Source organism: Carettochelys insculpta, chromosome 1, assembly GCF_033958435.1.
Source record: "Carettochelys insculpta isolate YL-2023 chromosome 1, ASM3395843v1, whole genome shotgun sequence".
Classification (NCBI taxonomy): domain Eukaryota; kingdom Metazoa; phylum Chordata; order Testudines; family Carettochelyidae; genus Carettochelys; species Carettochelys insculpta.
Genome location: NC_134137.1, coordinates 14478829 through 14492990, shown reverse-complemented (window position 1 = coordinate 14492990; position 14162 = coordinate 14478829). Strand labels below are relative to the sequence as shown.

The 14162-nt window shown below is 47.2% G+C and overlaps 1 protein-coding gene across 1 annotated transcript in view; it reads left to right on the top strand.

The window, feature by feature from the left end:
• The window catches only part of CHRDL2 (chordin like 2), a 73208-nt gene that overhangs the window by 47461 nt on the left and 11585 nt on the right, over window positions 1-14162 (top strand). The window contains exon 9 of the mRNA XM_074981016.1: window positions 7550-7732. Within this exon, the coding sequence (XP_074837117.1) occupies window positions 7550-7732 (183 nt within the window). The remainder of the gene's footprint in view (window positions 1-7549; window positions 7733-14162) is intronic.

The window sequence follows — 14162 nt, the reverse complement described above, 5'->3', positions numbered from 1 at the left end:
CTTGCCCTTTGTCTAAGGAGCAAGCCACAGTCTGTAAAGAACCATACTCCCCTAAAGCCAGGTGTGGAGCAAGGGGAAGAACCCCATCCTGACTACTGCTCTGGGTCTTGACCCAGGGACTATATGGTGGCAGCCATGTCTAGCCCTCCATCACTGCCCTCTACTGCTTCTGTTCCGTGGACCACTTCCCCATAACCCTTGTATGCACCCAGCCCCTATCTCAAGGCCTGAAGTCTGGCAGTGGTTAGCCAGAGCTTTCATTGCACTGCTACCCTGCCCACTGCTGCTGTCTCCCAGGCGCAGCCCTCCTTCTCAGAACCTGTCCTTCTTCCCTCCTGGTCAGAGCAAGAGTAAGCTCCCTTCAGGCCCTGCAGCCTTTATAGGTCCCAGTCTGCTCCTAACTGGCTGATTTCTCCCTTCCTCTGACTGGCCAGGTTTGGGCCGACTCCCTCCAGCCTGCTATTAACCCTTTCCCTGCCAGAGTGAGGCAGCAGCTACTATAATCCTGTGACCAGGCTCCCGCAGAGGTGCGGAGAGCCCTGGGTCACTTCCAGCTTTTGAAGCCCTTAGCCATAATAAAAATAAAAAATGACAACACAGGAAAACAAAATAGGGCACCAAAAAGTGTGAGAGAGAATTTGTTTTTGTTCTTTTATTTAACAAATGCTTTTCTAGCCTTTTTCTGTGAAAATGCACTCATCATTGAGGAAAACAATCTAGTTTGGAGGCCCCCTTTGAGCTTGAGACCAAGGCCAAATGGCCTCCTTGGGCTCCCGTCTGATTGGATCTGCATGTGACTTCAGTGGGTTAAGCACGCCTATGTGTTAGCAAGATTTGCTATATGAACAGCGACTTTTGTGTCTCCTGACTGGAGTCTGGTCTTTGTGTGAAACCATGGCTTGAATCCTAGGTATCAGAGATGAAAAAGACCCGTGAGGCCACCTGCTCTGCTATCCCCTTCCAATGAAGGACTGTTTCCTAAATTATGTCTCTCTGGACATCATTTAGCTTCAGGAGTTTAGACAATGAAACTTCTACCACGTCCTTAGGGATCTACTTGGCCTCAAGGGTCAGGAGTTGCTACATGAAGTTGTATGGGCTGTGTGCTACATGGAGCCGGAACAGATTATCCCAGTGGTCCCTTCTGACATTGACATCTAGAAATCTCACTGTAGGAACTTTTTCCTACCGGGCTATTAACACATCCCCTCCACTTTGTCATTGATTAGCCACGTCACATGGTTTTGTTACTGACTTCATTGCGGTAAGGAACTGGCTCAAATTCTTTTCCAAGCAGTTTCTAAGGCTGTTGTCCTCTCACCTTCTATGCACGGAGGCTTTCTGGACTCGGTAGCTCTTTGGACCTTGGTGGAAGAGCTAACTGATTGTAATCAGCACTGAGGTTGGGAGGAACTGTTAAGATCCAGATGTGCTTTTTAAAGTGCTATTGCTAATAACAGTGATACGTCTACTGCTACGAGAAGAGGCTGGAAGTTCAGGCTTGTGATGTCTAGTCCCAGCTCTGCTGCTGATTTGTTGCGTTATCTGGGGGAAAGTCATATAATTATTCTGTGCCCCATTGATGAAGTCCTTGCAGTACCACCAAGGAATGGGAGGCTTGCTTACTTGTTGGGCAAATGCTCTGAAAGATGCTACTGAGGTGCAATTTGCTCCTGCTAGAATCAGCCTAGTACGGATGGTGGTGCTATGCCTCATCTATTGGAGGATCGTGGTCCAACACGTGCTGACTTTAATGGGGTTTTGCCTGCTTTTGGGCTCTGGAGGCGGGTGTTGGCAATGGTGGAGAAGGGCAGATTGTGTACTCCTCTGTTAGCATCCTGCTAAACCCTAAATCCAAGCAGCTAATTGAATGTTCATGTTACAGGCATCACGAAACACCACTCTGCTCCTCTCTCTCAGGATCCTGATGTCATTTACATCAGTGTCAATCAGGAGGTGCTCCCCTGCAGTGGAGGGAGATCCACCCATGTAGAACTGGTGGGAAAGCAGTCTCAGACCCTGTGCTCTCACTCCTAAAATAAACTCCTGAGTTTATTTATAACCAGACTTTCTTTGGAGGAGCGTGGAAAGCTTACCAACCGCAAGGGCGAGAGAACAAGGCTAAATTCAGTGGTGCTAGGGAGCGTCTCTGAGTTCCAGGAACCTCAACCAAATGCAACAAAGCTGCTTCCAAAGCCGAAAGCTAAGTCTTAATTACTCCAGAAGCCAAAAAATCAACCACACATGTTCACTTGGGAGTGTTAAAAATTGCCCAGGGCTGTAAATATCCTTCCAGCATCATCCTCCCAACTGACTCAGCAGGCCACAGTCAGAGGTGACATGTAAGGAAGCACAGACGATATCTCAATAAGTGGGTGTCGCTATATCGGGGACCAGTTCTGATCTCGTGGTTGCTTGGGGCCTGATCCTGAAACTACATGGATGTGCAGTAGCCAAAGATCTAGCACCCATTTTACTTTGGTGCCATTCCATCGACTTAATGGAAACTATATCTGATTGGCTGGGGAAAGAGAGATCAGAAGCAGGTCCAGTGAGTCTGAACTGGTGTAAATGATATGCCAGGGGGCCAGAAGAGCAGGGTGCAGCCAGAAGGGCCCCTAAACAGTCAGACATTAGGAGGTGCCAGTTCAGAGTAGCTCTGCCCAGGTGGGATTTTCCATTCAGATTCAGCACTTTACATCAAGAGTCATCCCACTTAAGTCAATACAGTTGCCTATGTCAAGCCAGCCTAAGAAGCCCAGGAAAGGGTCAGGACTACAGCTGTTTCAATATACATCTTCTGATGCCTTTCTCTCATTCACAGCTTAGGACAGGAAGCTTTACGTTGTTTTCCTGGAGCCCATGCCCCGAAAGCATGAGTTGCACTGTGCAGCGCATTTGCCTACCAGAGTCTCAACAACTCTTTGCCTTCCCCTGCAGGGAGGTCCAGCCAGTGAAGCACAGGTGGGGCTGATCAATTTCATGTGGTAGGCCAGTGTGTTACAGACACCTCCAAATAAAAGGGCCCAAGTCTTAACTAGTGTAGACCAACCTTCCCTCTAATTTTTTCCATCCATGGAAAGAATAAATTTTGTTATGTGCACCACGGCAGATGCAGACATGCACCAACAATGCAAAACCATGCTGCCCCCTGTGGGCGCTCTGTTAATCAGCTGGGTGGCAACTGAATTTTCCTGGGCAGCCGCCCAAGTGCTCAGCTTACAGGGAACACTGGAGTAGACTGCCACAGCTTCAGTGGAGCTGTGCGGATCTACAGCAGGTGGGCATCTGACCCCATCATCCCCCAGATTCAAGAGTGTTCAGATCCAGGGATTGGGCCTTGGCTTAAGCCAAAGAGGGGCAATCTGGACAGTGTTTTAGAACAAGCCTCCCAGGCTCAGGTCGACAGACAAACTACTGGGACTTTTGCTAGTGTGTTAACAATAGCTGTGTAGACATGCTGTGTCTTCCACTTGGCATCAGTCACTAACGGGTAGGATGTCTTCATGTCACCCTCCTATTTGTGAATCTATTGACAGCTGATCAGCCTGATTCTGGAGCCACAGATCTTATCACAGAAGGGGCAGGTATTGGTAGCTGTTGGAAAGGCCTGGGGCAGTTTTTGATGCTTTTTTCTTTGCTGCCTCTCCTCGTCTGCACTGCACTGGGACCTCTTAAATTGTTCCACCTTCTCATGGATTACCGTTCTCCACTGGGGATGGTCTTGGGCAAGGTTCTCCCAAGTGTCAATGCTGCACTTTTTCATGCGTGCCTTCAGCATGTCCTTATATCGCTTCTGCTGGCCCCCAGTGCACCTCTGTCCTTCCTCCAACTCGGGAAACAGAATCTGGTTTGGAAGGCACTGATCGGACATCCGAAGCATGTGACCAGTCCAAGGAACTTGTTGGTGAATGATAATAGCTGCAATGTTGGTCAGGTGTGACTCTTCCAGAACGCTAGTGTTCATGCGCCTATCTTTCCCAGAGATATTTAGGATTTTCCTGAGGCAGCATTGATGATATTGTTCAAGTGCCATCATATGACACTTGTACATTATCCAGGTTTCACACGCGTACTGTAGCATTGGAACTGCCACTGCACGGCATACAAGGAGCTTTGTCTTGGGATAGAGGTCCTGGTTCTTGAACACCCTTTGTCTCAGGTGGGTGAAAGCAGAGCTTGCATGTCTCAGATGATGCTGGATTTCTGCATCAATGTTGATTTTAACAGAAAGATGACTTACAAGGCATGGCAAGTGCTCCACTTTTTCCAGCAGTTCTCCGGGGACTTCAATAGAAGGTGCATGAGATTGTCCCATCAGTGAGGGTTGGAGGAGCACCCTGATCTTTTTGATGTTCAGTGTGAGGCTGAGATTCTTGTATGCTTCAGTGAAGGCAGTTAAGATGGTCTGAAGGGCTGCGGGAGAAAGATCAGCAACCATGTTGTCGTCCGCGTCCTGGAGCTCTGTGATTGAGATTGTGGAGGTCTTGCTTTTAGCCTTCAGCCTCCTGTGATTGTAAAGCTTCCTGTTCATATGACAGACATTCTTCATGACATCTGGGAGCTTGCCATCCATGAGGTGAAGGGTTATGGCAATAAAGATGCAGAACAATGGCGGGGCAATGACGTAGCCTTGTTTGACTCCTGTTTTGACCTCAAAAGGGTCTCTTTGTGATCTGTTGTTGCTCACTACTGTGGCTGTCATGTTGTCATAAAGCAGCTTCAAGATGCTAATGGATTTTTGGGGCAGACGATCTTTGGGAGGATGGTCTGCAGGGAACTACGATTGACTGAGTCGAATGCTTTAGTCAGGTCGATGAAACTCATGTACAAGGCTTGTTTTTGTTCACAACATTTTTCTTGCAGTTGCTGGGTGGTGAAGATCACGTCCGCTGTTCCTTGGAATGGTCAGAAGCCACACTGGGATTCTGGGAGAATTTCTTGTGAGAGTGGCAGGAGTCAGTTTAAAAGGATTTGAGCTAAGATTTTCCCTGCCGTTGCCAGGAGGGAGATGCCACAATAGTTTCCACTGTCCGACTTGTCGCTCATCTTGGAGAGACTGACGACCACTGTCTCTCTGAAATCTTGTGGCATCTACTCCCTACCCCAGATCTTGAGAATCAGAAGGTACAGCTGTTTGTGAAGCTCTGGCCTGCTTTCTTTGAAGACTTCAGCAGGGAGTCCATCTAGTCCAGTGGCCTTGTTGGACTTCATGGCTTTGATGGCACCTTGGACCTCACTCAGGGCAGGAAGTGTTGCATGATTGTCCCTTGGTGGTTGCTGAGGGATTTGGTCAAGGGATTCTACGGCCATGGTGGTGGGGGCGGCTTGAGAGCTCATTATAGTGCTCCCTCCAGTGAGAAGCAATGGCTTCGTTGTCTTTCAAGAGTTGGGTACCATCCTTTGATCCTAAGGTACTGATTCCATGGTTTCTCGGTCCACAAACAGGTTTGGTGGCAATGAAGACACCGCTTGTATAGTTGATGTCTGCAAGATGCTGGAGTTCTCACACCTTCTCAGTCCACCACAGTTTTTTCAGACTCCTTGTTTTATGTTGGACATCTGCCTTGGCCTTGGCATGTGCTTCTCTCTTTATTGTCCAGTTGATGTCTCCTTGCCAGGCCCTAAGGGCTTTCCTTTTCACCTCAGTCAGGTGTTCAGTTTCCACATTGTTCTTATCAAACCAGTCCTGATGCTTTCTGGACTGGTAGCCAGTGGTTTCTCCACAAGCTTCAATAATGGCATTTTTCAGTTGACACCATTGTCCTGCCACATCTTCAGGGTGTACTGTTGGCAGCTTCCTTTGGAGCGCTATCTGGAAGTTACTTCATGTAATGGGGTCCTTCAAGCCTTGTACATTGGTCTTTCATCAGACCTGTTTCCTCTGACTTCTCCATTTGGTGACAATCCTAATTGCCATTGTGGATCGAATAAGGCATTAATCAGTCCAGCAGTCATCAGCACTAGTCATTGCATGTGTGAGCAGGACATCACACTGATTCCAAGCGCTGACGATGACATAGTCTAGGAAGTGCCAGTGCTTTGATGGGCGATATTGCCATGAGGTCTTAAATTTGTGTAAACAACACTTGGAAATCACAGCGCTGGCTCTGAAGTGTCACCCTCACCCCCTGCTTCCCCAGATATAACCTAGGAGACCCTCGTGTAGGGAGAGCAAATCACGTTGAAATCCACCAATAGGATCTGAGATAAGAATTTTTCCCGGTTTTGTTTTGGGAAGGTTGTCAGCTGGCTGCTACCTGAAGCCTTTCATTTTGGGTGTACAGCACAGAGACCATGAATAGGAAAAATATTTTTCCCATGATCCATATGAAAAATAACAAAGAACGTTAAAAAAAATCTACCTCCAGTGCTAACACTAGGTTATGTCACTCTCTCAGCATTCACTAGCAAAATGTAGTCATGTTCAGTGTTCTCTATAAGCTGTGTGCTTGTGTAGCCACACCAGAGAGATTCAGATATTGCCCTACTGATTAGCAGAGTGCCCACTGTGTCTATTAGTGGTGCACACTCACACATACCTAGGTGTGCATAACAAAATTTATTCTGTACATGGATGGTCATAGAAAAGCTTAGCGGGAACATTGATCATGTGCTCCATCCTCTTACAAACTCATCATAATAGTCAGAGCTCTTCCTTTTCAGATACAGTTTGAACTTCCCTAATCCAGCACCCTGAGGACCTGACCAGTGCGAGACGAGAGAATTGGCTGGACCAGAAGAGGTCAATATTGTGTAGCGCATTACCAACACTTCCACTGCTTACTGGGCTCTTAGAAGACATTGAGGGGTAAATTACAGACAAATAACAGCACAGAACACTGACAGCCAGGACTGGTGTCTGTAAACAAACATTATGGAAACACAGGAAACTTGGCCACAGCCATGATAAGTGGTCATCTGGCCAACTAAAATCATGCTGGATTAAGGATGTTGCTGGATGAGAGAGTTCTGGATTAGTGAGGTTCAACCTGTAATGCCTTTAGAGTCCATCAGAAACTAAAAAATTCCAGACTTTGCTCCTTATGTCCCCCTCTGAGCTCTGTTATGAGCAAGGTAAAGAGTTTGCTTCCTTTAAGAGCTGCCCTCAGCCCCCTCTGCCCCCACCTAGATATTATTCAGTGGAATCTGTGAGCGGAAACACTTTAAGGATCAGTTTGCATTATCACCAGAGGTGTGATTGGAACACAGGGAGCATACTTGTGCTAGCTTTACTCTAGCTAGCAAGGCTAAAATTAGCTGTGAAGACACAGGCATAGATCCTGGCATGGAGTAGGAACGCAAGGACATACTTGTGGTTCTGGGTGGTCTTGGACAGCCCAAATTGAAGCCTGTGCCATTACATCTTCACTGCTATTGGTACAGATGCTAACTAGGTCAAAGCTAGCTCAGGTATGCCTCCCTGAACATCCATTGCCCCTCTGATTTCCCCTGAGTCATCAACAAAAGGTCTGCTGTGCATTCTCTGTGCCACTCTTACTGGCTACCCACCTGCAAAACAACTAATTCTGACTTGGTTTGTGTCTAGATGTTGAAGTCAAGCCCACTGAAGAAATAAAGATCCCCCGATGTGTCAACAATCTGAACCGGGTACTGGTCTACATGTTTGTGCCACCTCTGTCTGAGAGCCCAAGGGAAAACCTGAGAAAAATTGCAATCATGAAAGACTCTTCTGAAGAGGCTGAAATTTACAGCTGGAAACTGGTAAAAGGTGAGACTGGCAAATGAAACCAGCAAAGGGTTTTAAGGTTTATTTGAAGGGTCATTGGACTTCTAAGCTACGTCTACACGTGAAGCCTACATCGAAGTAGCTTATTTCAATGTAGCAACATCGAAATAAGCTATTTCGATGAATAACGTCTACACGTCCTCCAGGGCTGGCAACGTCGACGTTCAACATCGACGTTGCGCAGCATCACATCGAAATAGGCACTGCGAGGGAACGTCTACACGCCAAAGTAGCACACATCGAAATAAGGGTGCCAGGCACAGCTGCAGACAGGGTCACAGGGCGGACTTAACAGCAAGCCGCTCCCTTAAAGGGCCCCTCCCAGACACACTTGCACTAAACAACACAAGATCCACAGAGCCGACAACTGGTTGCAGACCCTGTGCATGCAGCATGGATCCCCAGCTGCAGGAGCAGCAGCCAGAAGCCCTGGGCTAAGGGCTGCTGCACACGGTGACCATAGAGCCCCGCAGAGGCTGTAGAGAGAGTGTCTCTCAACCCCTCAGCTGATGGCCGCCATGGCGGACCCCGCTATTTCGATGTTGCGGGACGCGGATCGTCTACACGTGCCCTACTTCGACGTTCAGTGTCGAAGTAGGGCGCTATTCCCATCCCCTCATGGGGTTAGCGACTTCGACGTCTCGCCACCTAACGTCGATTTCAACTTCGAAATAGCGCCCAACATGTGTAGCCGTAACGGGCGCTATTTCAAAGTTAGTGCCGCTACTTCGAAGTAGCGTGCACATGTAGACACGGCTCTAGTCTCCTCTCCAGCTTTGGCAGGAGACTCACGTTTTTGGCTTCTTTCTGCTGTGCTTCTACCGAGGAACCTTAGTCTGAGGATTTGGAGAGCTGAGTGGATGGCTTGCCACGTCTCCATGGCTAGGGCTGGTTGTAAGGTGGTATAACCCATGAGTGATGCACAGTGGTTGAGTAAACCAATTTGGACATTGACAGTCTTTCAGCTGTTGCCCTTGAATTCATACAAAGCCCAAGCTGAACTCTTTCTGACCTTTGAAAGCATCCTATTGATCCCGTTTCAATTTTGCCTGTGCCTTGTCCTCTCCATCTTCCACCCCAAAGAGCAAAAGTTGCAGGATAGCAAATAAACTCCATATTGATCCTGTAAGAAACAGCAACAACTAGAAATCAAATCATAACGTCCCATTCCCCGAACTCAATGGATTTGGATGTAAAGTTTTGTATACTGATCTGATCCAAGTCTCCCAATTGTTGAGGTTGTAGTATAGATAGTTAATAAGCTGTACAATGAGATCTGAAATTAAATACAATAGTGCAGTACCATAGAGTTTTGTCAGCCAGTTATAGGTCATTGTCACTCCTTTGACTTTAAATGATCCAGTGTTCCTATTCACACCAGCTGAGGATCTGGCCCACTGGATTCCTTAGTTACTATCCACTTCCCATTGTTATTCAGATTCTTGATTTGGTAGATGACTGCTCTGAAGATCACCCATAATAAACTGCAATGGGCTAGAAACATGTGGGTGCTTGAAAATCATAGAATCATACATTCGGAAGAGACCTAGAAGATCATCTAGTCCAACTCCCCGCTAAAAGCAGGACCAACCCCAACTAAATTGTTCCAGCCAGGGCTTTGCCGAGCCACGAATTAAGGACCCATCGGGATGGAGATTCTACCACCTCCCCATTCCAGTGCTTCACCACCCTCCTTGGCTGTGTCTACAGTTGTATTTCTCTTTTGAAAGAGTCATGCAAATGAGGGAAATTGAAAATGCAAATAAGGTGCAGATTTACATATCTGGTGCCTCATTTGCATATTCTCCTTTCAAAAGAAGAAAAGCAGTGTAGACGGGGCTCTTTCGAAAGTAAACCCCATCTTCGAAAGAACCCTTCTTCCCATTTTTCATTTCTTCTAAAACTTGAGACCATTGTTCCTTGTTCTGTCATCTGCCACCACTCCAGATGTGACCTGACCTGTCCCGAATAAAGGGGAATAATCACCTAGATCTGCTATTAGTGCTCCTACTAATGCACCGCAGTATGCTGTTAGCCTTCTTGGCTAAAGGGAACACTGGTGACTCATATCCAGCTTCTCATGCACTGTAATTGCCAGGTCCTTTTCTGCAGATTTGTTGCTTAGCCAGTCAGTCCCCAGTCTGTGGTAGTGCTTGGGATTCCTCCATCCTAAATGCAGGACTCTGCACTTGTCCTTGTTGACCCTTATTACATTTCTTTTGGCCCAATCCTCCGATTTGTCCAGGTCAAGCTGGACCCAATCCCTACCCTCCAGTGTATCCATCAGAAGAGCTCAATTTTGGTTGTTCCTTATGGCTGCCTCAGCTCCTCACCTACACATATGCAAAATTGCCTTTTTTCTTCCATTGGCCTTGTTCTTCTTCCTCAGGTAACCTCTATAGTATATAATGCAATATGAAGGCTGTACCCATTTAGGTTTTAATAAGGACACCCAGAACCACAGTATCTGGGTTCCTTCACTAGGGTATCCATCCCTCTGAGGTCTGTCTCTGTCTCTGGCCATGGTTGCTGAGATTCATAGGCACTAAAGGACTGTCACAGTCTGAGACATTGGCTCAGGATATGGGGCCAAGTTCAGGAGCAGACACTGCTTGGCAGGGCCTGCTACCAAAACAGTGCACTAGGTAGGTCTTCCCAGCTACCTAGGCCAAATGCTTAATGCCTCCAGGGAGCTTCCAGCCCTGCCAGCCAAGACAGGGAAAGCCCTCATCCAAGCATCCAACTCTGCTCTTTTGCTTGGCAGCATGGAGCATTACTGCTGGGACACTGTGTGAGCCCAGTCACGTATAGATTCCACCCAACCCCGTATTTCACTTGAGTAACAGAAGAAGATTTGTGGGTGGAGGACATCTGGAAGCAGCTGGTTTGAACCCACCTACCTCCTCCTTGCAGGGTCTTTGCCCACAAAAGCTTATGAACCAAAAAAAATCTGTTAGTCTATAAGGTGCCGTGGGACTCTTTCTTGTGTGCAACCTATAGTGTTTCTCACTCCTCAGTGATATAATCTGTTCCTGCTTTGGTACAGTCTGTGTCTACCCTTCACTTCAATAATAATAATAATAATACTAATAAAAGTAGTAGTACAGGGGCTGATATCCTGGGTCTATGGAAATTTCTCTCTGTTACTATTCAATATGATTTCAGAGTGCGCATCTGGTTCACCTGAGGATCTCAAAGCAGGTTTTAAGTATAGAGCCAGAGAAAGGTAGAGGGAGAAGGGAAGGGACCATCTAATCCATCACCCTGTGCACTCAGATCTAACATATTCTTAGTTAGAATGGCAACACCTCTGTGTATTAGGCAAGTGCTGTTATTTCTTAAGGCATCATAAAGCACTGACATTGATTTTTAAATTGTTTCTATTTGGTGGGCACTGCCACAGGGCTCACAGCCGGGACCAGAGAGCAGAAGGAAGTCGACTTTGAGGAGACAGTTGTGGGATCAGCGGGAGGGAACACTCATGGTAGAGATATCCATGATTCCTTAGGCCCCTGCCCCTACTCTTGGGAAGCAGATAGATCAGCTGCACCCTGCGGTCACTTCACTGGGTGGAGTGCACATGCTGGTTTTTTCCTGTCCCAGGCTATTGTTAGTCAGGCACTCGATAAGACAGTTTTATGGAGCATTTTTCATGCTGGGCTTTAAAAAGAAGCACTCTAAATACTAACATTAAAACCTATTATTAATACTGACAGGAAAGAGGTGGCCAATTCTCTTTTTCGCTCTCTCACACACACAGAGAACACAGCAGGAATTACTGGGTGAGCTTCTCTGGCCTTTATGCAGGCCAGAGGAGCAGGTTGAAATGGCACGTTTTGTCTTTAAACGCTTTGATTCTGTGAAAAGTAGCTCTCCGCACTGTCTCTGAGTGGCCCAGACACATGTACTTTGTTGGCCAGGCCTGAGTGAGCTGACATTTTCTCTCTCTCTCTCTCTCTCACACACACACACATGTATCTGTGCTGCTGTCAGGAGTGGCCAGCACTCTATATAGACACATACTGGGGCTACATCAGTTCACACACAGCCCTGCGCGGGGTCAGGGCTTCCCTGAAGAGGTTTTCTCAGGTGGTGCTGACTGTTGCTGTCCTCAGAAGGACAGTGATGGGTCCTTTGTCCCTGAGGCAAGGTGTGTGTTATAGAACTGGGAAGGACCTCCAGAGGTCATCGAGTCCAGTCCCCTGCCTCACAATAGGGCCCATCACCACCCTGACTCTTTTTTTGTTTTTAAATCTAATCTGCCTCAGACCTTTGAAAGGCCCCCTTATGGACTGGCCTCACAACCCTGGGTTTACAAAGCCAATGCTTTAACCACTGAGCTAGCCCCTGAAGGAGGTGAGCAGTAATAGCCATGGAAACTGTGTGCCTTCAGAGGACAGGACATCTGTCTGCTAACCCTGCTAGATATTCCAGGCACTTCACAGAATCAGAGAATCACAGGGCTGGAAGGGACCTCAGGAGGTCATCGAGTCCAGCCCCTTGCTTCAAGCAGGATCAACCCCCACTAAGTCTTCCCAGCCAGGACCTTGTCAAGCCAGGACTTGAAAACCTCAAGGGGTGGAGAATCCACCACCACTTCAGACAGAAGATTGCCTTGTGGAGCTCCTATGGGTCCTACTGAAATGGATTCTCCACTGTGATCCACAATCTACTTTGATCTTTCTTAGCCAAGGAAATCAAATGTTTTCTCATCATCTACGGTACTTATACGGCCCCCATCACCAGAGTATCTGAACCCTTTCATTCTCCCAACATATGTCTCCACACAAGACCCTGGCTGTGGCCACACTTGGCCAAAATTTCGAAATGGCCATGCTAATTGCCAAATTGAAGAATACTAACGAGGCACTGAAATAAATATTCAGTGCCTCATTAGCATGCTGCCAGCTGCAGCACTTCGAAAGTGCCACGTTTTGATCGCGCACAGCTCGGCTACAATGGGGTCCTTTTCGAAAGGCCCCCACAGATTTCAGCTGATAGGAATAAGGGGATTTTGAAATCTGCGGGGGCCTTTCGGAAAGGACCCCCCGTGTAGCCGAGTCGCGCACGACCAAAAAGTGGCACTTTCGAAGCGCCTCATTAGTATTCTTCAATTTGGCCATTAGCATGGCCCTTTCAAAGTTTCTCCTAAGTGTGGATGTAGTCCCTGTGAAGTAAGATCAGGCTGTTATCCCTCTTCTACAGATGAGGAACTGAGGCCCATTTCTAAGTAACTTGCCCAGGGCCATATGAGATGTTTGTGTCAGAAGACAAATCATACACAGATGTCCCACAACCTTATTCACTGGACCATACATCAACCTTCCTGGCTAAGTCATTAAGGAAGTCTTGGCACCCCAGAGAGGGAGGAATTATATCGATTTATACAGTGGGCACACTGAGGCTGCCCCAAACCACAGATTGGCTCCTGGACAGAGTCAGGAATAGAGCCTGGGGTCAGGATTAAGGCAGAGTGACACTTTTTGGTGGATATGAAACTAACCAGAAAATGCATTTCTCTGGGTGCCAAAATGATTTCTGAAGTTGGGCCAAATTCAGGCAATAGCTTTGGCTGAAAAAACCCAGAAAACAAACATTTTACAAATGTTGATCTGAATTGACATTTAAAACAATGTTTGTTGGACCTGAAGGAACTTTTTCAGAGTTTTTTTTTTTTTTAATTTAATTGAGAAGAATGGAAAAAGCTTGATTTGAGCTTCAAATGAGCCACTTTTTTCAGATACTTCCATTTGGTCACCCAATCAGCAGATGAAGGATTCCCTCAGCTATAGTCCTCTGCTTTAACCAGTAGGTGATACTTCCTCTCGCCTCCCAAATCAGTGGATGCAGCGGCTGCCCTTGGCAGAAGTGAGGCTAAGTGGGAGGGTGAGTAAGGATGTTCCAGACATCTTGGCATTTCCCTACTCAATACAAATGTTAGAATACCTAATCCAGCTGAAAGGTCATCTCCATTGCTAAATACGGGGTCTGGTTTGCTTGAATTAAACAACTGACTGCAATGCCCCTGCTCTCATTCTGACTCTGGTACAGAAAAAGTATAAAGCTATGTAAAAATATTTCCTATTCCAGCTCTATTTCTAAACCGGGGAATTAAAAAAAAAGTTGTCTGTGGACTGTCTAGAAAAGTGACACATGCCTCAGCGCCAGCCAGCTCCATGGACGCAAGACAGAGGGGTGCTGAAAGGAAGGCTGCCCCAAGGAGATTGGAGGTCTTTGTCAAGAGGGCAGTGAGATAGCGAGGGTTGTCTTGTTGTTATTGTCCTTGCCTGTTGTTTGTCCCCAAGAGCCTCCATGGGCAAGGTGTGTGGGCATGTTTGGGGCAGTTCCGTGCTCCCAGATGGGGTGGGGCCTTGGACAGAAGGGGCAGGCCCAGGGCAGCCAGCCAACCACG